Genomic DNA, 27,869 nt, shown 5'->3' with positions numbered 1-27,869 from the left:
ATAATGAAATTTTAATATGTTGTTCTAAAAGAGTAATGAGACTCTTGGGAAGTTACAGATCAAAAATTTGATAAGCAGATCTTCCGGTTTAGATTTCTAAGGTTGTGGACCCTACTCTTGACCTTGATCGACGGTTGACTATTTAGTCAACTAGCCGAGTTCTTCTAGCGTGTTCTTGAAATTCTATGGAGCTTATTGGGCTCAGCATGATGATGTGTCTTCCACGATTGACGTGCACCTTGATTTACGTACTCATGGCATCACATTGTGATATGCTTGTTTATTTTATTTAATTTGACTTGTGTATTGAACTTGTTGTGGAGTGTGGTTGATTTGTATGTTTGGCCTGATGTGATGAAATGTGAGGGCTAGTAGTGGACCATGAACCCATTGTCATGGGGTTTGTTCCTTCGAGACTTGTTTCACATATCGTATCATTAGTTCATTTCTCGTTATGTTGAGCCGTTCTAATTGTGTACCTTGTGCTTTGTTCCATTTCTTGTTTTGTTGAGCTTTTGTATTTTGAGTAATTGTTTCATGTCGTGTTCTTTGAGCGTTGCTATATTTCTTGGACTTCCGCTCGGTTCCGTTGAGTGATTCGGAACTAGGTTTCCGCTGGCGTTCCGTTGAGTGGTTCGATTCCCTGCTCCATCTGGATTTTGTTGAGTGGTCCGGAATCCCTCATGATCCACAATTCCGTTGAGTGGTTTGGAATCGTATCCAGCTTGGATTTCATTAAGTGGTTCGATATGTATTGTACTCCGTGATTCGTAAAGTGGTTCGAAATTGTATCCACTCGGATTCTGTTAAGAGGTCCGGAATCCCTTCTACTCCATAATTCCTTAAGTGGTCCGAAATCGTATCCTGGTTTTGGATTCCGTGAAGTGGTTCGGAATCTCATTTGGTATTTTGGTTCCGTTGAGTCGTTCGAAACCTGATGTTGTTAGATTTCGTTGAGTGGTCTGAAATCCCGTTCTTCAGAGATGTAGGCTTCAGCTGAACTATGTCGCTTTAGCCCTACACTTGATCCATTGTATGTGTTATTGATTGATATGATTATGGAATGGTGTTGGAAAGCATATGTGTGTGGATGGTATACCTGTGTGCATGGCAAGATGATAATTGTTGTTTGACTTATGGTTGATGTGTAGTAGTGGTACATGGATGGTCCTACTTGGTTTATCCGTGATGGGGGACCATACGCATTATAGGAGTGATCATACTTGGTATATCCACGATGGGTGATCATTACCTACACGTGTAGATTATGCATATGGTTTTGCTTGGTATATCTGTGATGAGGGAACATACCCATTCTAGGGGTGATAAGGATTAGTTGTACATGGTACATTTCGATAGGCGATCATATTTTGGTTGGATTCTGTTGAGTGGTCCGGAATCCCTACTCTCACTCATTTCCATAAAGTTAGTCCGACCCCAGATTCGAGTGAGTAGGAATTACTCACCGTAGTTATGTTTATAAATTAGAATTATCATGTTATTACTTGGAATCCAGGTAGGGAATTATGTAGAATTCCTTTATTAAATTTCGTGTATTGAAATGCGATCTTACCGATTGATTAATGTAGTTAAATGTTAATATAGTACATCTCTGATTTTTAGGACTGATTAATTTGAGTGATTGTGGAATGATGTTAGATATGATTGTTATTATTATGATTAGACTTGTTGACCATGATAACTATAGAATATTATTGTGCTTCGTCGAATGTTCCTTGAGATGTTGCATGCCTGAATTGTGGTATTATGTTGAGACATAGTGATTTATGTGATAAATGTTCGAGTGTAGTGAATGGTGAACTACGAATGACTTGATCCCTGTTTAGGTACCGTAGGCAGTCTAACAAGGAGGTTAGATGCAGCCATAAAGCATACGAAAATTACTATGCGATTCGATTCTTGAGTTGTGCTTTGCCCATATCCCGAAGGTGGGATATGCTAGATATGGGTTTTTGGTGATGTCATGTGTTGATCCTTGAAGTATACCGGGATCGGGGCGTGACACAGGCAGTGATCACCCATCACGGATATACCAAGCATGATCACCTCTAAATACGTATGGCCCCCCATTGGGGATATACCAAGCAGAGCCATATCCTAGTGATCACCCATCGCAGATATACCAAGCATGATCATTCCTAGAATACGTATGGTCCCCCATCGCAGATATACCAAGCAGAACCATATGCATAGTCTAATAATGTAGGCAGTGATCACCCATCACAGATATACCAAGCATGATCACCCCTAACAGTCCCTCATCGTGAATATACCTAGCATGATCACTCCTAGAATGCGTATGGTCCCCCATCGCGAATATACCAAGCAAAACCATATGCATAGTCTAATAACGTAAGCAGTGATCACCCATCGCGGATATACCAAGCATAATCACCCTTAACAGTCCCCTATCGCGGATATACCAAGCAGGACTGTATCCTATAGCTTTAGGTAGTGATCACCCATCGCAGATATTCCAAGCATGATCACTCATAGAATGTGTATGGTCCCCCATCGTGGATATACCAAGCAGAACCATAAACATAGTCTAATCGTACAGGCGGTGATGATCCATCGTGGATATACCAAGCATGATCACCCCTGAAATATGTATGGTCCCCCATCACGGATATACCAAGCAGGATCATCCATGTACCACTGCTACATGGTGCAGTAAATTCAACACACAACTTACTCATACCTCAACCCCTATGAGTTAGTCACCTACACCATCAACTTATCTTGGCCACCAACTAATATGTCACACAAGCATATAAGTTCTATAGAATACTTCTAATAGGATTCTAGGATCACATTGTCATAACAATTATCATACATAGCATTCATATTATCATGAAGATAAATAAACATATATATATATCACATAAACCGATGTATACATTATTTAGGATAACTCACTAACCAATATAGGCCCACTAAGCCATACATAGTCTCTAGTAATACTGATTTTAATATTTAAGATCAATTCGTAACATATTGACCAAAAGTCAAGTTTTTGTCAATGGTGGGGTCCACAACTTTACGTAATTCGATCAAAAACATCCGCCCATCGGATTTCTGGTCCATAACTTCCCAAGGGTCTCATTTATCTTCTAGAACAATAGTCTAAAATTTTGGAACGATCCAACGGTCGGATCTCCATCAATTGCTAGAATTATGTTGATATCAACGTTTTGTTTTACAAACATAGAAATTCAATTTGGGAAGATCCGTACGTCGGATTCCCAATCCGTCAGTTCCTATGGTCCTTAAATATTACGTACTATAACATATTAAGGTTTGGTGACAATCCAACGATCGGATCGTCGAATCATAAAATGGTCAAGTGGCGTAATATTCCATACTAGGTTCAAACTATCAAACTATATCAAACAATTATCAAATTTAAAACCATAATATCAAATTTAACTTAAAAAGGCAGTGTTGGCCCACTGGCTACTCGCCCCAGCACAAGCCATCGCGAGTGGCGATTTCCAGTGAACGGAAACCCTAAATTCCGACCAACACTAAAATTCACCAAATTTTGCAGAAATGTACAGCTCAAGGAGAGGAACATTTTTCATACCTAGGCCGAAGCCTAGTTCGACCGGGAAGTGGCGGAAAATTCCTTGAATCGTCAAAAACCCTCGATTTGGGTGGTTGTTTATTTCACTCCATTGATGCTCCGACGCCCCCAAACTTGGTTGGACTTTGTTCCTGGTCTCAAGAGGATTTGAATGATGGTGGTAATCAACAGTGGTGGCTTCAAAAATGGCGGATCGCCGCCGTGGGTGCCCTCAAAGCCGTCGGCTTTGATCATCATGGATTAGGCTAGATGGCTTCGATTTTTTAGTGGAATTGGTAGAGGGAGGGTTGTGGAGTCGAGTACAGGTAGTCACGACGATTAATTCGCCAGAAAAATTTGACTATTTCTCGCTGGAAATTCACTTAGAAACCAGGTCGGGTCACGAGTCAATGGAGAGGGTTCTGTTCCCTCATTCTCTTCTTCCTCCTTTCCCTCCCTTTCTCCTCCTCTGATTGGGCAGATTCACCCCTCATTTATCTTCTCATCTTTCGATCACAGCCACACACGTGGCTTCATCTTAGTCGTTCCTTCTCCAACAAATCTGGAGCCTTCCAAACTTAATAATTAAATGACCATTCTACCCTTGATTTTGTTCGTTATAACTCCAAATTACGTTCTGTTTGTGCCCACACTTTCGTATCGACACGTACTATCCAAATATGCAAAGAAATCTGGAAAATTATTAAAATATCAAGTACATCCACAAGGAATCCCATTTAACACAATAGGGGCAATTTCGTCCTTTTAGTTATTGAATAAAATTTTTATAAGCTGTAAATATAAACACATTGAAACTACGAATATGAATACTACATATGAGATACGTAATTTTAAATAGTGAAATCCAAGAACAGGATTTCACAATTATCAAGAATTTTCAAGAATGCTACATAACTTCAAGAGTCTACATCTTGCTAGACTTACATATCCCAATTAATTATAAACATTTTTTTAGAGAATTAACCATAATCCTAATTTAAGAAATCCAAATCCTACATAAAATCCTCAGATATAAACTACCAAATATTTCCTAACACAATAATAAACCAAACCAACTAACCAATTAACCAATTAACCTTTTCCAACAAAAAAAACCATTACTATCAAAAGCCATATATTCGTGATATAACTACTGTTTAATTTTTCTTTCTTCGAGTTGCTATTGGTACTCTAAAAAAGTCATGATAGACTCGATGGCTTAGTTCTTGCTAATTAAGAACTCAACTTGATCTATACCTCAAAAAAATTGGACAAAAGAGATAATAATGTGAACAACTGAACAAGTATTTAGAAGAGCAAACACGCTATTAAGACTTGCAACTCTTGGCTGAATACTTCCTCTGGAATGGAAATATATAGAGTACAAAATTAAATATAGCTGCTGTAGAAATCAAATAAGGCAGCTGCCAGCCGCATTTGCAAATTGTCAAAACCATGCATGTTAGTAGAATAAAAAAAAGAATACTTGGGAGGCCCCGCCGTCCACTTATTTCCACCAATTCACCAGTTCAACCACTACTGCCATTTTTTTCAATTTGGACTTCCAACAAGGTTTATTATTATCATCACAGTTCATTCATATCATATCATTTGCTTGATAACTATTATAATGATTCAGTAGGGCACCATTTGAATGCAGGGCGTGGTAGTTGAATACCATGACGCTACCTCCCTCCTTTCTGTCGGTATCCTAAAATTTATTGGAAGACTTTATGCAACCCTTAAACTTAAATTAGTGGGACTTTGTAGATTTTGTCAACTTCAATTTTTGGCATAATATTATAATGTTAGAAAAAAAATTGACGTTAAACTGTTAGGTAACAGAAAATTTATAATATGAGTCTGAAAATGATAATTACTAAATTCAATGTACACATGCGTGTTAGATTGGAACAAATTGTTAATTTTTCAGACAGACGGGCTGCATCATTAACAGCATCAATACTTCTCCATTTAAAACACTCGTTCAAATAATAGGTGTTGGGTTTTTATGAGAAAGCTTTTGATACAATTAAAAGTAGAATCATTTGATATAAGCTATGATTTGTTTTGTGAGATAGTTGAAGTGGGACCTTTTGCTTTATTCAACATTAATCACTCCGGAGTTTTCAACACAATTATTGGTTTTTGTTAAGAGTATTAGTTTCATATCGGGAAAAAGAAGGTACCACACATGTGTTTATAAGTAAGTTGGATTATTCTCCATATTGCTAATTGATTTTATAGTGGAACCTCAACTACTTTAAGATATCATAGTAGATTGTCTCATGAATAAAGTCCAACGAGCACATGTGCTCCACGTCACCAGATTTATGTTGTCTACGTGTTACATGTGAGAGTGAGTGTTGAGAGTATATATGAATCCCATATAGGGGAAAGAAGGAACATTGCAAATGCTTATAAGTAAGTTGAACTTGAACTACTCTTCATATTGCCAATTAATTTGATGATGAAACCTCAATTTCTTCGGTTCTTGTATTCTCTTATAAATTATAGTTGTAATTATTGTAGGATATTTACCACAATAGATTAGAAACACACGCACATATATACTCACAAGTAATCCAACAAGGAGTCTGTACGCATAATTCTATACGGTATGCAAATAATGGATTGCCTTAATGGATAATACTTTTCTCTTTAATTCAATTGACAATATGGGGCAAATTTGCAAGGTCCCTCGTCCCTCCTCCCATCAATGCCCAGGACCCTCCTCCCATTAATGTAGGACTCATTCTCAACAGCTTTCTCACGTGTGGCAAATTTTCAAGCCTACCACGTGAACAACACAATGGGATGACGTGGAGCGCATGTGGCCGTTTGACTTCACACGTGAGACAACCTGCTCTAATACCATGAAGAAAGTTTAGGTTCCACCATAAAACCAATTGGCAATATGGGGAGTAGCCCAACCTCTTATAAGCTCATACAAGATCCCTCTTCCTATCAATGTGTGACTCATTCTCAACACTTTTTCCAGTAGTTTAGAGGAATTTAGTTAGTATAAAACTATATCTTTTGTCAATTACTGTGAAGGGTAAAGTCAGAAATTTAGAGGAATTTAATTAGTATAATACTCTATCTTCTGGCTAATTCGCAATGCATTTTGTTGAATTGACACAATCAACAAAATATGGACCCCATTAAACAAAATAATAGATATGGACGATTATTATGTTTCAAATGTTTATAAATTGAAGTTTCAAAGTACAAAAAGACTAAGCAACCTTTGCGCTCCAATTTCTTCTTTCTTTTTTGTTTCCAGAGAGTGATCACTGCAGACTACACCACATTTTCCACATCGATAGATAGCCGCCTGAACAGTGGACACAATGGCGAGAACTTTTTTCCTCTCATCGACAACTTTGTTGCTGCTGCTGCTATTCCAATACTGTTCTGTATACATAGCTATATTAACAGTGAGTTCAGTAGCAGCACAAACCAACATCAGCACAGACCAGTCTGCTCTTCTTGCCCTCAAATCCCATATAACTATTGACGCTCAAAACATCTTGACAACCAACTGGTCTACCTCCAATTCTGACATTTGCAACTGGGTTGGCGTTACTTGCAGTGTACACCACCTTAGAGTGACAGCCTTGAATCTCTCCTACATGGGTCTCACCGGCACCATTCCTCCCCACCTAGGCAACCTCTCATTTCTTGTTGCTCTTGAATTCAGAAACAACAGTTTTGGTGGTACCTTGCCCACAGAGTTGTCTCATCTACGAAGGTTGAAGTTTATTAGCTTTGGTTTCAACGAGTTTAAAGGAACCATACCATCATGGTTTGGTTCGTTATCTAAACTTCAAACACTCGATTTGTATGGTAATCAATTTTCGGGTTCCATACCAAATGCTATATTCAACTTATCTGCACTGCAAGTACTTAATCTTAGAAACAACGAGCTATCCGGTACGTACAGCCAAACCAGTTGCCAAACAATCTATCTTGAAATCTTTGTGATTCATTACTTTACTTTTGTTTTAACACCATGTTATTTATCTGCTAGTTTATTTATTTTTTCCTTATCTTTATATATTACAAGCCTAAACTTTGATAGGTGCCATACCTAGAGAAGTCGAGAAGTTAACAATGTTGCAGGAGATATTACTTGGATATAACAATTTCGAAGGTATGACACAATTACATATACTCTTGTTGCAGTGATTATATAACTTACTCTGTTGGTTCATTTTTTAACTACGACTGGGCATCTACATATTTCACTTAACAGGTAGCATAGCAAGAGAAATTGGAAACTTAACCATGCTCAAGAGGATATTCCTTGACTTTAACATGTTCGAAGGTACCACACACTCGACTTTGTCATTCCTCTGCATTATTAGATTAATATTAGATATACCACATTTTTATGTATATCACTTTGTAACACGTTCCTAATGGAAGTCAAATCCGTAAATATTATTATCTAGGATATAATTGACTTTTATATTATAAACAAAAGTTACAAAACCCTCTTTAAAGGGCCAGCTGAATAATTTAAACACATTTGTTGAAGATTTAGTACAAATAATGTTACAGCCCGTCCTGAAAATTAGAATATTTTAATCATCAGAGGGGTGAAATGATTAAAATACCCCTAGAAGAGAAATCGTTGTCTTTGGTTGACTTTCATTCTCGGGACATGTATGAGTTATTCTCTTGGCATATTATTATAGAACTCAGCGATACAAGTGTCTGCAAGAGGAACGGAGTTTGGAGTACTCATTTAAGGATTTAAAAGGAATCATTGTGTCCTTAAGAAATATTGCCTCCAATGGGGGAGTCCTAATAGTGGAATCCTTAAATTTGAAGTTTTTATGATTTTATGTGATAATTTGTTTAGGTGCACATTTTGTGTTTATGTTAACCTTTGTTTAATTAATTAAAAGCATTTTATTGCCACTTATTATTACAGTCTAGTGGTATTCCTCTTTTGTAAATGAGAGGTCTTAAGTTTAATTCTCGCTAAAAGTAAATTTGAACCAAATTATTGATAGCCCCCTTAGTGTAGAAAATATCATTTGTTCAACAAAAAAAAAACATTTTATTCAATCAAGATTGTGGATCTCGTTTTCCATTTAAGGTGCACATATTCTTGTTTATATTAACCTTTTTCTAATTATTTTAAAGCATTAAATGTTTCAATCAAAATTGTGAGTCCTAGTTTTATTCACGGTTATTCTTATACAATCCCTATATATGAGGATATACACTATGTATTCGGTAAGTCCCTATACTTTAAGGATTTGTTTTCTAATCCATTAGAGATTCATTTTGTCCCTATATTTGTTTTATACCCATTATATACAATAATTGTTCCTATTTAAGAACTCCCATCGAAATGCTCTTAGCTTTTATTAGTGTGATTTCTTACTTAAGTGAAACGTATCATGAGCAAGGAAGAAAATATCGGTAATATCGGAAATATCGGTAGTCCGAAAACACGGAAATATCGATGGAAATATCGGTAAAATATCGATATCGATAAAAATTACATGGAAACCACGGAAATTGTAAGAAAAACTTGGAAATTTTTATTGAAACTTTGTAGGATGTTTATTTAGTCAATTATCTATTAGTTTATCACAAAAAATTGGAAAGAAATGCATTGCATGATGGATTTAACATTATCAAGTTGATTATATAGCGAGCTGACAAACATTGTGAGTGTAGAAAATATGTAGTAATTAATGAAAGAAGTCTAAACACACCATAATCATTTATATATAATGAATTAGTACAATATTTTACACTTTATACATTGCATGGTAAGATACATAAGTGACTTAGTACCACATAGAGTTCCTATGAGGTTCAAAATTTTCACTATCTTCATCATCTCTATGTGTAGAGTGAGTGTATTGTGAAGAGTAGTTATCCAATTTAATGAATAATAATCCAATTTCATAATAATCCAATTTAATGAATAATAATCCAATTTCATAAAAAAATAATCCTAATATAAAACATGGTGATGAATAATAATCCAATTTGATAATAATCCAATTTAATGAATAATCCAATTTAATGAATAATAATCCAATTTGATAATAAAAAAAGGCGATAACAAGCCAATTGGCAAAAATGATTAAAAAAATCTAAATTGTCTAACTGACCGACACTCTTATAGACTCATTATATCACTTTTATAGACTCATCTTACCCTTATAAATTCATTATTTTTCTAGAAATTGATTAGAATCATTAGAAAAACAATTTTTTGCATTTCCATATGCCTAACCAATAAATACAACTTCTACTATTTCCCTGAAATTATATATTTTCACTTTTTCCCTGAAATTGAGTCATTTATCCTAATCTAATCTAGACCCCCAGATTAATTTATATTTTCACTTTTTTTCTGAAATTATATAAATTGTGCAATTGAGTCCTTTATCCTAATCTAATCTGGACCCTCCATCTTGATTCTCACTCTCTGTCACGCTGCCACGTGGCAGCCCACTAACCCTCACCCTATCTCTCTCTCTTTTCCCGAGTCCCTCTCGGACCCCTCACTCTCTCAGAGTTCTCAACTCTATCTCTCTCTCGAACTCTCGTTCTCTCACTCCATTTCCCCGATCGCACCCACACTCAGGCACACCCAAATCCGTCCACCATGATGCCAGCGCAGCATCTCCACCATCCTCCTGAACTCTCCCTCCCTCTCCTCCGTCTCTGGGAAGCACGGCGACGAGCAGAGGAAGCTCGGCTTCCCCGATCGCACCCACACCCAGGCACACCCAAATCTGTCCACCCCGATGCTAGCGCAGCATCTCCACCACCCTTCTGAACTCTCCCTCCCTCTCCTCCGTCTCTGGGAAGCACGGCGACGCGCAGAGGAAGCTCGGCTTCCCCGATCGCACCCACACCCAGGCACACCCAAATCTGTCCACCCCGATGCCAGCGCAGCATCTCCACCACCCTCCTGAACTCTCCCTCCCTCTCCTCCGTCTCTGGGAAGCACGGCGACGCGCAGAGGAAGCTCAGCTTCCCCGATCGCACCCACACCCAGGCACACCCAAGTTTTCAGGTGAGATCCGACTAAACCCTATGTTGATTACCTCTTGCATGCGTGAAATCTGAAGTTTATATGTGAAATTGATGTTAAAAATCGTGTTTTTGCAAGGTTTTTGGGACGAAATCGGCTCGGGAATAGGCACACCATCTCCGGCGTTCTTCTCCGACGTTCGGCTCGAAGTTCGATTGCACCGTTCAAAAAATTTTCGCAATATTATCGATATTATCGATAATATCGCGATATTTGGACGAAAACCATTCGGATACCACTTAAAATATCCATCCCCCGAAAAACCGATAATATCGGCGATATTTGGCCGATATTATCGGCATTTTCTTCCATGATCATGAGGACCTTTGAAGCTCACAAGGCAACTTCAATCTGACGACATTACAGTCAGTGGGGTTTCCTTTTTAAACTATTACATTATATTATTTCAAACATGTTTTTATGATATATTTTTAAATCATGCTTTGCTTTGCTTTACGTTTACTTTAAAAGCACAAATACTTTGTGTTGTCGGCGACGTGATTTATTTGAATGATGAATCTTTTTCCGGAAAGATTCATCATTGTACTTTACTCTTGGATTTAAAATACTTTATGTGACATTACGGTTTGACACTTGTGTTTTGACATATCATCGAAAGAAGTAATGGCGGCCGGCAAGAGCAAAGAATAGAAGAGCAAACCCCTCTTAGCTAACAAATATGAACCCCTTAGTCATGTTTTTATATGACTTGCTTATTATGTATGTTTACACAGTGTTCATAGGTTCTTTATTTGTATTTCCGGGCTAAGGATTAGCTTTATGTTTATGCTCACATGCACCATTACGTTTTCATTGGATCCAGTATATGTGCCAGCCTGTCCTAGATCGCAATAGACAACTAGGACTCATATATAAGTGTTTTGTGTCAACTTCACGTGCATGTAATACTAGAGCGTAAACCTTAAACACTTAGCCTGTTTTATGTCAGAATATCTCTGCATGAACTTGTGTGTCTGCATTAATTGTAATGAGCATCCCTTATATGTTGATTATTGAGTGTGATTATCTGTTACTTAAATATCATTTTTCCGTTGATGCCATTGAATATTATTATTATTATTATTATTATTATTATCATCAGCGATGACATACTTTGGAATTGTGATTTTACTTGCCTCATTCCTCTAAATGGTTTTATATTTTGAGTACGAGTATTATTATTAATTTAATACCTCGTTCTGCATACTTACATAGTACAATACTTTGCGAACTCATACTTGTTTTATGGCAAGAGGTTACTTATACTTTGAAAAGGAAAGTTTTTAGAAATGATTATTTTTGCCCAACCACACCTTTTGTTTTGCGCCTCTTCATGTTTTAGTAGGCTTTGAAATTCTTGACGTCGAGACGTGGTGGCTAAGTCTTCCCTCTTCAGTGCATGGACATCTTAGTAATTTTGTAATCAACATCTTTGGATGTATTACACTAGTTTTTTATTCCCCTATATTTAATTACATACTCTGTTCACCCAGCGTTCTAAAAATTGGTCTAGACGACGCTCGGCGGTAGTCAGTTGCCTTGATTAATCCATAATTGTGAAGGAAAGCGGACAGTGCATTCGGCAGCGCCTAAGTGGCTGCCTGGAAAGGCTAGGTGGGCTGGGTGGCTGGACGGTTTGAGTAGGTGGAGGCCATGACCTTCACTAGATTTGCAATTGCCACCTACAAATAGGGCCATCTTTGAGATTTTGGGGGCTCTATACGAAATTTATAAAAGGTGTCACGCCCCAATCCCGACCTACGTCCAGGACCGACACGTGACGCCATCAAAAACCCGTATATCTAACATACCCCATTTCCGGGATACGTACCAAGCTCAACTCATGCCTCGAATTTGCGTAGTAATTTTTTTCGTATACTTTATGACTGCATCTAACCTCCTCGTTAGACTGCCTATGTACCCTCAATAGGGATCAAGCCATTCGTAGTTCACCATTCACAAAATCAGACATTTATCCCACTGAGTTCAAGCAAAAAAGCATAACATTCCTCAATCATTTAATATAACCTGATAGCATGAAATTCTTGGGCTTAAGTTACATAACAAACCCTCATGAAATCATGATTTCTCTTCCATCCAACATATAAATCATTATGTCTCATCATGATATCACAATTCACATCATACATCATATTTAAGAACCGACGAAACACAAAACCATTCTTTAGCCACATTAATTAATTAATTTGATCAAGGTAATAACAATCATTCCCATATCTTCTAAATTCATACCTTATGAAATCATAATTGAATCGTAGAAAATTCTGAAGGAGTCACCCAGAGGTCCAACATCTTTTCTAACTCAATTCACAAGATTCTCGAAACCATTGACAAAAATATATATAAAACTAAGGCTAGAGTGACACAGTTAGGCCAAGCCTACTTCTCCAAATAATGGGATTTCAGACCACTCTACGAAATCCAACAACCTCAGGTTCCGGACCACTCAACAGAACCAAACTAAATATGATCGCCTATCAAATGTACCAAGTACAACTAATCATCATCACCTCTAGAATGCGTATGGTCCTCCATTGTGGATATACCAAGTAGAACCATAGGCATAATCTCATCGTGCAGATAGTGATCACCCATTGCGGATATACCAAGCATGATCACCCCTGAATACATATTGTCCCCCATCGCAGATATACCAAGTAGGACCACATCCTAACTCTAGGTAGTGATCACCCATCGCGGATATACCAATCATGATCACTCCTAGCATGCGTATGGTTCCCCATCGTGGATATACCAAGCAGAACCATATGCATAGTCTAATACCGTAGGCAGTGATCACCCATCGTGGATATACCAAGCATGATCACCCCTAACAATCCCCCATCACGGATATACCAAGCAGGACTGTATCATATAGCTCTAGGTAGTGATCACCCATCGGGGATATACCAAGCATGATCACTCCTAGCATACGTATACACGCTATCGATTCCACATATCAACCAACATCTAGTCATATGGAGCACAGCACAAGGAATTCCCCTAATTACTATTTCAACTAAGAAAAATCTAATAAAGTACCTAACTCATCTCCTGACTTTCATCCCTATCACATGCTAGGTAGTAATGACAAGTTCAAATAGGTATTCAGTTGGCATCATATCCAAATAATTATCAAAAAATACTTAGATCCCATAATTGTCATAACATTCATCATAATTATCATTCACATTATTAAAAAATAACTAAACACACACACACACACACACACACACACACACACACACACACACACACACACACATATATATATATATATATATATATATATATATCACAAACATCACCAGTACACAAGCCAAATCATATGTAATAAACATAGGTCTATGGCTAAATATATAAAAATCACATTTCAATAGAAATCATATTTATAAGACCAATTCATATTCACAAATGATACCAATATAAGAAATTAAGATAATAATCATATCTCATATATTCAAGTCATTATCTAACCAATATAGGCCCACTAGACTTCAATTAGTCTCGTAGTACTAATTTTATTATTTAGAATGTTTCGAGACATGTTGACCACAAGTCAACTCTCGGTCAACGATAGGGTCCACAACTCTACGTAATTCGATCCTGAAGATCCACACATCGGATTTCTAGTCCATAACTTCCCAAAGTCCACATTATGCTTATAGAATAACATACTAAATTTTCATTATGATCCCACGGTCGGATTGTCGTCAATCACACAAACAAGTGGCGGTCCAATTTGATCACCGCACCAAACAATTAAATTTTAGGAAATCGAGCTAGACATAGTTTTACAGGGTCACTAGAAGGTATTTGGTACTTAGACAACACTCATGGACGGTCTCACGCACCGCCACATGTGGTGGTAGTCAAGGTGGAAGGTTTAGAAATCCTGAATTTTCAACATTAACTAAATGAGCTCAAATTTACATGGTAGCTAGGGCTCAACAAGGGAAACACTTTTCACAACTAGGCCAACGATAAATTCTAACTGGAAACCATCCAAATTCACCGGAGAAAACCGGATTTCTAGGGTTCTAAACACCCAACTCTAAAATGAATACGAAAGCACAAACTAAGCATACCAACTTGAAGATTATGAAGAGTCGATGAAGTTTCATACCTCACTTAAAGGAAATGGTTGTCGGAATCACCAGAAAAATGATAAAACCGTCGAAAAAGTTGTCGGCTTTGTGGCTTCGAATTGCAAAGATGGAAAAGAAAATGGGAAACCTAACACTACAGAGATGTAGGTCTCGTGAAGAGCTTTCCATGGACACCAAGATCACCCAGAACGGAGCTCGGACAGAGAAGATACAAGCGAGCCAAGTGAGTGGGTTAACGAGTCCATCCCCCCCCCCCCCCCAAAAAGGGGTTAGAATCAGATCCTTTCCCCCTTTTTTTTTTCTTTTAAGAACCTCCCTCTTTTCTAATTGGTCCCTTCCTCTTTTCTTTTCTGAATGGTCCATCAACAATTAATCTAATTTGTCCTCAACTTTGATTGGTTACCATTCCCACATGATGGGAGTTTTAATTAATTTATAGCCTATAGTTTAGTAAAACGATTTCAAATGTCCGTAACTAGACCATAATAATCCGGAATCGCAAACAGTTTTCGCCTATGCGTTCGTGGTTTTGAGATCTATTCGACAACGTTACTTGTGACCTCGAAAGGTCAACGAGTAAATAATAATTTTCCAAACTTCACTCTTCATAACTAGTTAATTGAAATCTAAATTCAAATAAATTAATATAAATTCTCAAAAAATAATATAAAATCTCAATAATACAAATACGTATATTATAACAGTGAAATCCAGGAACGGGATTTCACAAAAGGTCCCCCCTTGGGATAGTTTTAGAAAAGTAAGACAATGTATTGATGCTAGAAACAATCACTTAAATCAAAACAAACTTTAGCACTCACTTATTGCAAGTTTACAAATGTCATTAATTATAAGTAAAAAGAGCTACAAATATAACATTCACTAAATGATCAAAAGCATTTCAATCTTCAACAACCAAACATGAAAAAAAACTTTAAAACTCTAACTTTAAAATTTCACTTGAATATATAAAATTATATAATAAAATTGAAAAATATCCCTTTTTAGGATGTTACTATTGATACCCAAAATATCTCGCACTCCAAATTTTTATGTTTAGAATAGAAAAAAAATTACTCTTTTAAGCAGTGCACAATGAGATTTAAAAGTGTTAACAAAAGTCATTTTTAAATATTGAACATTATTACATAATATTAGATGGCAAAAATTTAGAACCCTTAAAATTTAGGGTCATGTGCGACTGCACATTTCGCTCCCCCTCAACGCCCCCTCTGCCTACAAATTAGGTAGGATAGCGGCGGCGCGTGGCAGAGTAAAGTTGCAGAAGGCATATAGCAATTTTTTTAATTTGGCGAATGACACCGCTTTTGTAAACTCAAGCTGATAAGTTTTGGGCCAAAAAGGTTTGTAGGCCATCACAAGTCACTTATGTAGCCCACTTTTTTAATCCACCAACAATGAACCACAAGCAATTACAATAATACTTAATTAATTAAATAATTAACAAAATCTTATATTAATACATGCAAACAAGCATTCCTTAATATCATAAAAATATAGTAGACAATGCCCAAATTGAAGACAAACTTTTCTCAATAAACTTATATGTTGTATAAATAACAAATTTTGTATTCTTCTATTTTGCATTTTATCTTTTTCAAATTCTCAATACAAGTATAGTTTTTGTAAGTATAAATAGGTACTTATATATATGATATACAATAAATTTACTTAAATCTACTTAGTCCACTTAAGTGCTAAGCGCCAGCCCACTGCCCGACTAGTAGCGTCTTTTAGAACCATGGTTTCACCACACTTCTATCTCCCCTTGAGTGTGTAATTACTCAAGTAGATATCACATCAACCAATATCATAAAGTATCTAAACGGGTAGGGCGGTTGAATAGGTTCATAAATGTTCCCTTGAATCCTTTGAAGAAAGGTTTAAGGATCTTAAACCAACAAAAATAAGGATGGGGGTTCGACCAATTGAGGAATTCGGCCACTAGGGGGAACCCGGCCACAAGTTGGCCCATGTCTAAAAATATAATCTTTTATTAGAGTATATGCTTCCTGAAAGTCAGGAATCTCCATGGTTGTATCTTTAGAATTTTCCATGGTTGTATCTTCAGAATTTTCCACTTTAACAAAATTGGCCTTAGACTTTTGACAACATGAATGATACTTAGCTACAACTTGGGCGGAAGATCAGCAAACGAGAAACCAATGATACTTGGAACCACAATGGTAACACATATCTACTTTCATTGGGGCAAGTGCATTTCCTTTATTCTTGAAGTTTGAGGCTTTGAGAGTGAAGTTTTTGCATTCCAGGGTTTTGTTTCCTCCCTTGGATTGGCCATAACTATGTCAACGTTGGGCCTTTGGCTAAGGGCTTGAACCCTTGTCATGCTTACCATGCTTAGAGCATCGATTTTGGCCTTGATTTGTGTTGGCATGTGCTTCAAGCACATCAGTTGAGACACTTGGTTTATACTTGATGATTTTTCATCGAAAACTGGTTTTGTTTCTTAGCAAGTAGTAAGATAGAGATATTTTGAAATGGGTTTTAGTATTTTGGAATGAAAGGGTATTTTGGTATTTTCACTATGGTTGGATTAGATATTTTGAAATGGGTTTCTTTTGGACCTTATTTGGCATGCCCAAGTGGGCCCCACTCCTTTTGGTTTGTCCCCAATGCCCTCTTTCCTTTCTTCCTTTTGGATCTGTGAGCTCTCTTTCTCATAACTCTATCATCTTTCTCCCTTACTTTCTCTCATTGTCTTTATCTCTCCCCTCTCCTTAAGCCCTCTCTCAGCAAACTTTCCCTCTCATCTCCTCTCTGAACCACACACACATAGCAACCACAACCACCTCAAACCACCACCACCTAGATGGAGAGGCTTTGAAAACCCCAAGCTAAGCACCGAGAAACCCAACAGGGTGTCACTGTTCATCATCTTCCCTGATGTGTTTCGTGATTTTTTCGACATTGGTAAGCTTCTAGAAACCCTTGGGGATGTGTTTTAGGGTTAGATCAAAGCTTGTTTTGAGTTGTACATACGTGTTAATCGCAGAAAATAGCTCAAAGTAGCTTTTCCTAGTTTTATGATGAGCACCGCCATTTTCGAGGTATTTTTTGGGCAAGCCATGATGAGTTAGCCATCATGCAAGATACCATTCTCTTCATCTTGTTGAGTACTACAACTTCGGTTTTTGAATCACTTAATTTGGTTGAGTATCAAGAAGTTATGGGCATTTGAAGTTGTGCCTAGAAACCAGCCAAACCTTGGCCTGAAAATGGGTTAAACTCGACCCACAACCCAGCCCAAACTCTCGGCCCAATCCATAATTGTAACCCAAATGAGACCCAGCCCAACCCTTTAGCCTAGGCCTAACCTAACAAGCCAGGCCCAAGCCCAGCTACCTCAGGCCCAAACCCAAGGAGAATTGGCCCAACCCAAAACCAATCCTGGAACCTAGGCCGCAAGTGGGTCCACGCGTGGGCTCGCATGAGCGTAGGTATTGGCCGGCATGTGGAGCACACACGCCTCCACTGGAGGTACTATGCTCGGTGTGTGGTGGCGCATGAGGGTACACGAGATCCCTCCTTATGTTTTTTGACATCCTAAATCCGTTTACGATGTTCGTTTCCTGAGACGTTTTAGTTACTGAGCTACGATTTAAGGTAGATATATATATATATATATTTTAGAAATATTATGTTAATGTTTTTATGTGCGTACTTAGTGATTATTCAATGATACTGCCTACGGGCGAATGATATTTATATTTGGCTTCGGCCGGGTGTATGTTGGTGGCTTCGGCCGGAAGATATATATATGGCTTCGGCCAGGCATAGGTTTGTGGCTTCGACCAGAAGATATTTATATTTGGCTTTGGCCAGGCGTTTGTAGATGGCTTCGGCCCGAAGATATTTATATTTGGCTTCGGTCAAGTGATGTAGTTGCTTCGGTTGATTATGATAACACTACTAAGCACATTATACACAATACATGTTTTACGCAAAGGTTTTATGGCATGCTAGGGTTTTCGGAAAACCAATTACATATTATACTATTGAGTTTTCATTAATATGGGGGTTAGTACGGTAAATATTAATTGTTTTCGTATTACTTATATATATCAACTTGGTCCACTCATATTTTGTTTTGCGCCCCCTTAGGAATTAGAATCGAGGCGTACAATCCCGGCGTCAAGGCACTCCCGCATCGGCATCTTCGAGTCCTCTTGGTGTAGGACCCTTCCTTTTGTTCATTCAATTATATTATTCATTTTAGTGTCTCGGATTAGTTGTATGCTCTGAACACGTTCCATAGATGCATATTCATTATAATTAAATTTACAAGTTTTATTTATGTCGGTTAATTGTTCTTATTTCTCATGCATCCTAATATGGTTTCGTCACCTTCGGGTGTTGGCCAGCACGTGCCTACCCTGGTGTTTGGTGAATATCAAGGTCGAGCGTGTCATAATTCAAATAAGTAAATTTAAATATAATGAAATATGCGAATGCAGGAACGTGTTCAGAGTATACAACTAATTAAGGATACTTCGAAATGAGTATTATATAACAATGAGATTAAAAAGAAATGGGGGTCCTACACCGAGAGGACTTGAAGGTACCGATACGGGAACGCCTCAACGCTGGGATGGTACGCCTTGATTCTAAGTCATGAAGGGGGTGCAAAACAAAAAGGTAAGTGGACCAAAGTTTATAATAATAATACTAAGTAAAACCATTTTTCTTTTGAACATACTAACCCCCTATTTTGAAAAAAAAAAAATATATATATATATATAATACTACATACTAGGTTTTTCTGAAACCCCTAACATGCCATGAAAACATCTAAAACGTGTATGTGTGTATGTATAAAACAACGCTCAGTAATGATAACATAGTTGCCAGAAGGCAAATCCATAAAACCTTCGTAAACCCAAAATAATAAAGTACTCAACTAGGGGTATCATAGTCGCCCAAAGGCATATCCTCACCTGAGGATGAAGCTGTACGACATTGAGTTACTCCAGTGAAGAAATATGGTAGGTCTCATCACACGAAGGTGAAGTTGTACGACTTTGAGTTATGCTAGAAAAGAAACATATACATAACACACTGACACTAGCCGTGGCTAGTGAAGTTGTCCGACACTAATTTCACCAGTGAAGTTGGGAGTATGTCATAAATATCCTCAATTGTGTCATATGGCCATAGACGTATACATACTCATGTTGTGTGTATGTGTTGTATGCTCACCCATTAAATAAGCACCGAAAACATAAATTATAATCTTTCTAAATCATCGGAGCTCAAAGCTCAAAGCATCAATTCATAAACCATAACAAATCATATTCGTAAATCCATAATATTTCATACTCGTAAATCTAATAATTCATAACGTTTCGTAAAACATAATTCGATAAATCATAAATAATGCATAAAACGTAAAATCACAAAATCATGCTTTTCATGAATGCAAGCCTAGCATTTAGTAAAAATCATGCAATTTAAGAAGTGGTCTACTCACAGATACTTCGTCGTCGAAGAGCCATTCAAACTAAGAAGGACATGATCGCCACTAATAAATGCACCTAAACACATAAAGGGACCAATTAGTAAAACCCTACTAAAAACGATTGAATTTGGGAAAACGGAGCACGAATATGGAATCAGGGCATCGAATTACCCTAAGAGGGGTCCAGGGAAAATTTCTTAAAAAGTCAACAAAAAAGTCAACAGTTGACCAAAAAGTCAATCGAGACGCCGAGCCGGTCAACTACGTCAAAACTTTAGAATTGCACTAAACGGATGTCAAAAGCAGATTCAAGACGTCAAAATTAGTCTAGGAGGGTTCCCGAGAAAATTTCATAAAGTCAACGTAAGGACGGGTCAGGTCAACCCGACCCATAAGCTCGGTGACTTAGGTGGCTCGGCTCAACAGTACAACCTACAAGCCTTGGCTCGTTGGCAGCGCAACTTCAACGACTTGACACCGTGGCTCACGCTATTTAGGGTAGAAAATCCCTCATTTTTGTTTTCTTCATTTTTATGGATGTATAATATAATGAGAACACAATTTAAGTAGAATGTATAGTTCAGAGTGCTTAAAAGTTGGATTCATACATCATGGTCAATATTTCATGCAATCAAGGTTGTAAAATTATCAACAATTAAGACCATGTTTTAGAAGAACTTGGATTGTCTGATGAGGCGTGAATTGGTTTGTGGCAGAAAATACCATTCAGATTCCTTAGCGCAATATCAAGAGCATGCTTGATAATGTAATTTTCCCAATTTACCAAGGGGAGAGAGACGTGTGGCCAAGAGAGAGTGGAGAGAATAATGCTTAAAGAAATTGTAGAATGTAATTTCCATAATATTAGTGCCTTTATTTATTGTAAACCATAAGGTGAGAGAAACTTGCTCTGCCAAAGACTTACACAATTATACAATGTGAAATATAAATTACAACACATACAAGGCTGCTGTAAAAATCACTTTAAATAATTTCACATACAAATATTTCCATTTGCCTAAAGAGAGAAGCACACAATAGTTTGCCAGAGGTCAATGCTGGATCCTTAATTTATAGGTGAGTTGCATCCTAGGAGATACACGTCCATTGAACTTCAAACAACGAGAAGGGGCAAAGTTTTGTAAAACATTACGACTATGCAAGCCCCTATCAGGTGCCAAGCCACTTTATTTCGAATATTTTTACTTTTTGTTCCAGCCATTTCATTGTTATAATGTATCTGTTATAGTTGATTATTTGTGGTTATAACTCTGTAAAGTTTGTTATAGTAATATAAGCTTGTCTAATATTGCCTATTGAATTTTTCCCCATATGTGTTGATTTTTCAGAAATCCCAAACTTGATTGGCAGTAAAGATCAGGTGGAAAGGCTGTTTGTGCAGGGTAATGCCCTAAAAGGTCATATTCCTGTTGCTGTCTTCAACATGTCCTCTTTGACAATTTTGGCTCTAGCCCAAAACAACTTAAGTGGTAGTTTACCAGACAATATATGCCAGCATCTTCCAAGCATTCAGCTGTTGAATTTGGCGGACAACCAATTTGATGGTCCACTTCCACACAAGTTATGGCAGTGCACAGAGCTTCTTAATTTGGCATTGGCCTTCAACAATTTCAATGGAAGCATACCAAGAACTATTGGGAACTTGACCCAGTTAACAGAGCTTTATATTTCCAACACCACCTTGACAGGTACTTAATTGCCAAGTATATTTATCTAATATTCTCTGGTTCCAATCATCTAGACACATCCTTCCCCCTTCCCTCCATGGTGCTTCTTCTATCCTGTTTAATGAATAAATAAATTAGGGTATTAATCATTAATGGTTTAAAAAATTTAAGGGACGGTTTGGTAACTGTGTAATTTTCATTTTTGTATTATAGAGTTGGGGAGAATGTATAGGAGAAATTAGGAATACGTAAGTGTGAAGGATGGTGGGAGTGTATAAAATGAAATATAAAACAAACAAAAAAAGGAAAAAAAAAAAACAACTTAAGTTATTTTCTGTACTTAATTATCACGATTTTATTTCAATTAATTCTTCCCTCTCCCATCACCCTTCTCCATCCCTCTACGCCTCGTATATTTTCTCATATCTTAAACACGAAAACTAAAAATGAAATGGTTATCAAACAAGCCACATAGGATTTCATAATACTTAAATGGGTACCACTAGGGAGACTAAATTTGGAGATTAAATTTACAAACTAAATGATGTGGCACTAATAGGAATGTGCACGTTTATCAACATTTAAGTAATAAACCAATCATCAACTTCCATGTTATTTAGTTTCCAAAATGTAGTCTACAAATTTAGTCTCCCTAGCATTACCCTTCCTAAATTTATATACAAAGGGTTTCCTAAGTTAGATTGAAAATAGAAAGTTCCCTTCTTTAATATAAATGTGACCATTTTTCAACAAATAGTCTTAAAAGACTTTTTAGTTATCTTACATCAATCTTTATGTGTAATAAATATTTCACATTCTCAAATAGTTTAGAACAAGATGTGAACCATTTGGGAGTATGATATTTTAGAATGCTAAGACGAAAAAATTGAACTTGTGTACTAATACTAATTATGACAGGTACTATACCGTATGAGGTTGGCGATCTTCAAAATCTACAGTATTTGTTACTCAATTTGAACAATCTCAATGGCCCCATTCCATCCACAATCTTCAATATGTCTAAGTTGATAGAAATTTCACTTGTTGGTAATCAACTCTCAGGCAGCCTCCCAGCAGACCTAGGCATTGGAATTCCAAACCTACAATGGATAGTAGTAGGAGTGAATAAACTCAGCGGAGTAATTCCCAACTCTATCTCTAATGCTTCAAAGCTTACTTACGTAGACATGACTGACAACTCTTTTTCTGGGTTTATTCCTAACAAGCTATGTGCCTTAACAAACCTTGAGTATCTTGGCTTATACCAGAATAATTTGACGGTTGACACTTCTACTCCAGAATTGAACATCCTTTCTTGTTTCACTAATCTTAGATATCTTAGGGTATTCATCCTGGGACGTAATCCATTAAACTCTCCTCTACCTATTTCCTTTCGGAATCTCTCTACATCGCTTCAAAAATTATCTTTAAGTGAAGGCAAATTGAAGGGTAGCATCCCCAATGATATTGGCAACTTGAGCAGCTTGATATATTTAAACCTGGAACTCAACCAATTGAGTGGGTTAATTCCAACTTCTATTGGAAGACTAGGGAGTCTCCAAGGTTTGTATTTGTTAGGTAACAAGTTGCAAGGACATATCCCCAATGAACTTTGTCAACTAACCAAACTAGCTGATTTAGTTTTAGGTTCTAATCAACTTTCTGGTTTTATACCGTCATGCTTTGGTAATCTAGCTGCAAATCTTAGAAAGCTATCATTAAAGTCCAATTTGTTAACTTCTACAATACCATCTACTTTGTGGGGGCTTGAACAAGTCTGGTACTTTGACTTGTCATCCAATATTCTAAACGGATCTCTGTCACAAGATATTGGTAAGTTGAAAGTTTTGTCATACTTGGATTTATCAAGCAACCATTTATTTGGTATTATACCAAGCAGCATTGGGGATCTTCTAGGTTTAGTTACTATGTCCTTGGCAAATAATTATTTAGAAGGCCCTATTCCTAGTTCATTCGGCAGCTTAAAAGGCTTGGTACACTTAAATTTATCCAAGAACAATTTGACTGAAGCAATTCCAAAGTCTCTAGAAGCACTCTTGAATCTGAAGTACCTGAATTTGTCTTTCAACAAACTCCAAGGGGAAATTCCAGAAGGCGGACCTTTCACAAACTTCTCTGCTCTATCATTTGTCTCGAATAAGGCGTTGTGTGGCGCAGCTCGACTCCATGTCCCACCATGCAAAAATAATACACTTCAACCAAGTTCAAGGAAAGCTACTTCGTCCAACTTGAAATATATTATTCCAGCAATAATAATAGCAACAGTATTCCTAGCCTTTGTAGCCATATTTATACTGCATAGGAAAAGGAAAGTTGAAGTTGCCACAGAGGCTACCTTGTTACCTCAATCTCTTTGGAGAAGAGTTTCACACCTTGAACTTCTAAGGGCGACAAATGGATTTAACAATAGCAACTTACTTGGAAGTGGGGGTTTTGGCTCAGTATATAAAGGGACATTGTCAGATGGGATAGATGTTGCAGTAAAGATTTTTGATTTGCAGCTAGAAGGGGCTTTCAAGAGTTTTGAGAGGGAATGTGAAATGCTAAGCAATATTCGGCACCGAAATCTTATCAAAATCATCAGCTGTTGCAGCTAGTTGGATTTCAAAGGCTTGGTACTGAACTACATGCCTAATGGGAGCCTTGAGAAGTGGTTGTATTCTCAAAACTCTTCTTTTGATATCCTAAAGAGATTGGATATAATGGTAGATGTTGCATTGGCATTGGAATACCTACACCATGGTTATTCAGTACCAATTGTCCATTGTGATTTGAAGCCAAGCAATATACTACTAGATGATGATATGGTTGCACATGTTGCGGATTTTGGCATTGCAAAACTCTTGGGTTTAGGGGATTCCATGACCCGAACAATGACCCTAGCCACAGTTGGGTATATGGCTCCAGGTGATCTAATTTCTAGTTTAATATCTTTCAACCTTATACGTGTTGTCCTTAAAATCATGAATAACTGGACTTCTAACTTTCTTTGGCATATTAATATTGCAGAGTACGGAATGGATGGAATTGTTTTGACGCAAGGGGATGTATACAGTTTTGGTATTGTAGTCATGGAAACATTCACAAAAATGAAGCCTACAAATGAGATGTTTGTTGAGGAAATGAATCTAAAACAATGGGTTGCAAATTCACTATTATCAGAAGCAATAGCTGAAGTTGTGGATGCCAATCTACTGGTAGCAAAAGAGGAAGATCATGATTATGTGACTAAGATAGATTGTTTATCGTCGATTATGCGATTAGCTCTTGCTTGCTGTGCGGAGCCACTGGACGAGAGAATAAACATGCAAGAAGTTGTAGCCACGCTCAAAAAAACCAAAATCAAGTTTTTAAAGGATGTTGGAAGAAGAGTGTTGTTGAACCGTCCTCATGTTCAAGCACTTTGATGGAGTTCTTAATTTATGGGTTCTTGTAATATTTCAAGCCTTTTGAATCAGTTTCAGTCCTTATTTGATGCAGTTGTATTTGAAACAGTTATTTTCTTGAAGCCTATAGTGGAGAGTCCAGACTGATTGATCAAATAAATAACTTCATCAAAATATCACCTAATTAAGCACTAAAAGATGAGTCAAACCAATCCTCTTGAAGAAAACCCACCTGTGAATCATATGTGCAGTGGAGAAGAGACTAAGAAAAACCCCATAGCATCTTTTCCATTTTCAGAACAATCACACAACAAAAAGAAATTAAAAAAAAACATTATGTATTACATTTGGATGAGTAAGCGATCTCGGATTTAAATGATTTATTAAATACCTGTAAATATTGTAGTAAAATCCATAAATATTGTGTTTTGAGTTTGAATAACAAAGATTTTATTGTAAAAAAAATTACCAATTGAAGTGGAAGTTTTCTTCAAATAATAACGATGAAGAGTTGAGTCAACTATTCAATCAAAATAAAATTGAGCATATATATCTCTTGGCATCAAATGCCAAATCCCAAGGTTATAATACAATTTTCTACCATTGAATGTGGTCGTTGAATGGCCAAGGCGCTGCCTCCCTCCTTTCCAGGGATATCATAAAATACGTTCAAGACTTATGCAACGCATGAAACTTATAACTTGTCTGAAAATGATATTATTAAAATTCGATGTATACATATGTGTCAGAATAGAATCAATCACCCTGAATCTTTTCCGTAATCATTTTTTTTTTATATTCTAAAATACAAGCAATATTCTATCTAATCTATACTAAAAATAAGAGAGATAGTTTGAATCTAGATTGATACTCTGTTGTCCCATCAAATGTTTCAGGCTTGTCACGTCATTTGTGATCTTAGAAGAGCCATCTTCAGTGACCCAAGTAGCATACTTTTTTAGTGTGCCAAAAGGACGGAGTGTCCTCGCCGCATGTTGGACATGTCATATAAATGTTGGTGCTCCATCTCGACAATATACCATATGATGGGAATCCTTAGTTGTCCACATACCTAATTTATGAATAAGAGTTTGGCCAACGAACCATTCCGTCAGGCAATTATTACGATGTCGTTGAGCAAGGGTTTCGCTGCTAGCTTTTAACACATCATTGTGGTCCTTTGCCCTACGACCCGCAATAGTAAGCCAACGAATATGTTTGTCGGGCAAGGGAACCTAGCCGACGAACTACTGCAAACCTCAAGGTATTGCATGTTTTTTTTTCCCTCTTGGTGCCAAAATTGCCCAATGGAAAAAAGCTTGCTCTGCGAATATTCGTCGGGTAAAGGCTTTTAACCGACGAAAACTATTCCGTCGGGCAAGTTTTTGTAGGGCAAGTCTTATTTTCTGGTAATATCATATATTTAGTACAATCACCATCTAATCAATAAACAAATTTGAAGACCAAATTTGACCGTTGAAATGATGATTGTATTAAGTACTTATAAGTATTGTATTCAAATCCATAGATATTATTTACACTAAAGGGGTGGGGGAGTGGGCAAACAATAATGTGGTTCAAATTTGTCTTTGGCGAGAATCGAACTAAGACCTCTCACTTACCAATGAAGATGAATATCATTAGACCATAATACTAAGTGACCATAAATATTGTGTTTTGAATTTGAATAACGAAGATTTTAATGTGAAATATATATATATACACACCAATTAAAGTTCTTCGAACAATATAAAGTTTGGTCAACTATTCAATCAAATGAAATTGAGCGTACGTAACTCTTGGCATCAAATGCCAAATGCTAAGGAGCTCAGCTAAGAATCAAATATAGCAGCTGAATAAGGCAGCCGCATATGCAAATTTTATAAACCATGCATGTTATTTAGTTTTAAAAAAACGAATACATATAGTTGTGAAACCCACCGTCCACTATTTCACCAAGTGCAGTTATTGGCATTTTTTTTGGTTTGGACTTGCAACAAGGTGAAGCATTATTATAGTTAAATAACTGAGATATATACTTTTGGGAATGAAAGTGAAAGATCATCTACTCCAATCGTATTATCTGTTTCTTAAGTCTATCATATATATATATATATATATATATATATATATATATATATATATATATTACTATTTTCTACAATTTGAATGTGCATGGTAGTTGAATGACCAAGGCGCGACCTCCCTCCTTTAAAATATATTCAAGACTTGTGCAACACATAAAACTTATAATTTGTCTGAAAATGATGGTTACTAAAATTGGATGTATACAACAGCTAACGTTATTTATTATAAGGAAGGAAACAAATAAACAAAAATTTGACTTCCTGGTTTTTGCTTATCCTTCAATTTTCTTGTGCCATCTTGGCCTTCATATCGCTTTTATTTGGCAAAGAAACACAAACGTTATTGTTAACGAGAAATTCTTGCGATAAATAACACAAGAACAAGCGTACAGAGTA

At 36.9% G+C, this 27,869-nt stretch overlaps 2 protein-coding genes across 2 annotated transcripts; both read left to right on the top strand.

Moving 5' to 3' along the window:
• Positions 1–6,817: 6,817 nt before the first annotated feature.
• On the top strand, positions 6,818–25,527 carry LOC108175312 (LRR receptor-like serine/threonine-protein kinase FLS2). The gene is made up of 6 exons (XM_070817896.1): positions 6,818–7,522; positions 7,671–7,742; positions 7,845–7,916; positions 21,641–22,000; positions 22,898–24,907; positions 25,010–25,527. The coding sequence occupies exons 1-5, from the start codon at positions 6,940–6,942 to the stop codon at positions 24,595–24,597; spliced, it is 2,787 nt and encodes a 928-aa protein (XP_070673997.1). The 5' UTR covers positions 6,818–6,939; the 3' UTR covers positions 24,598–24,907; positions 25,010–25,527.
• Positions 24,703–25,407, top strand: LOC139192064 (putative receptor-like protein kinase At3g47110). Its single transcript, XM_070813274.1, has 2 exons — positions 24,703–24,907; positions 25,010–25,407. The coding sequence occupies exons 1-2, from the start codon at positions 24,703–24,705 to the stop codon at positions 25,405–25,407; spliced, it is 603 nt and encodes a 200-aa protein (XP_070669375.1).
• Positions 25,528–27,869: the final 2,342 nt, after the last annotated feature.

The sequence above is a fragment of the Malus domestica genome, chromosome 02 (genome assembly GCF_042453785.1).
Source record: "Malus domestica chromosome 02, GDT2T_hap1".
NCBI lineage: Eukaryota > Viridiplantae > Streptophyta > Magnoliopsida > Rosales > Rosaceae > Malus > Malus domestica.
This window is presented reverse-complemented; position numbering and strand designations above follow the sequence as displayed.

Bases quoted from the DNA above. Each gene is read 5' to 3' on its own strand.
- LOC108175312 (XM_070817896.1), top strand. From the start codon at position 6,940: ATGGCGAGAACTTTTTTCCTCTCATCGACAACTTTGTTGCTGCTGCTG. The intron at 7,523-7,670 runs GTACGTACAGCC...AAACTTTGATAG, and splicing joins TAGAAACAACGAGCTATCCG to GTGCCATACCTAGAGAAGTC. The intron at 22,001-22,897 runs GTACTTAATTGC...TAATTATGACAG, and splicing joins TTCCAACACCACCTTGACAG to GTACTATACCGTATGAGGTT.
- LOC139192064 (XM_070813274.1), top strand. From the start codon at position 24,703: ATGGTAGATGTTGCATTGGCATTGGAATACCTACACCATGGTTATTCA. The intron at 24,908-25,009 runs GTGATCTAATTT...TTAATATTGCAG, and splicing joins AGTTGGGTATATGGCTCCAG to AGTACGGAATGGATGGAATT.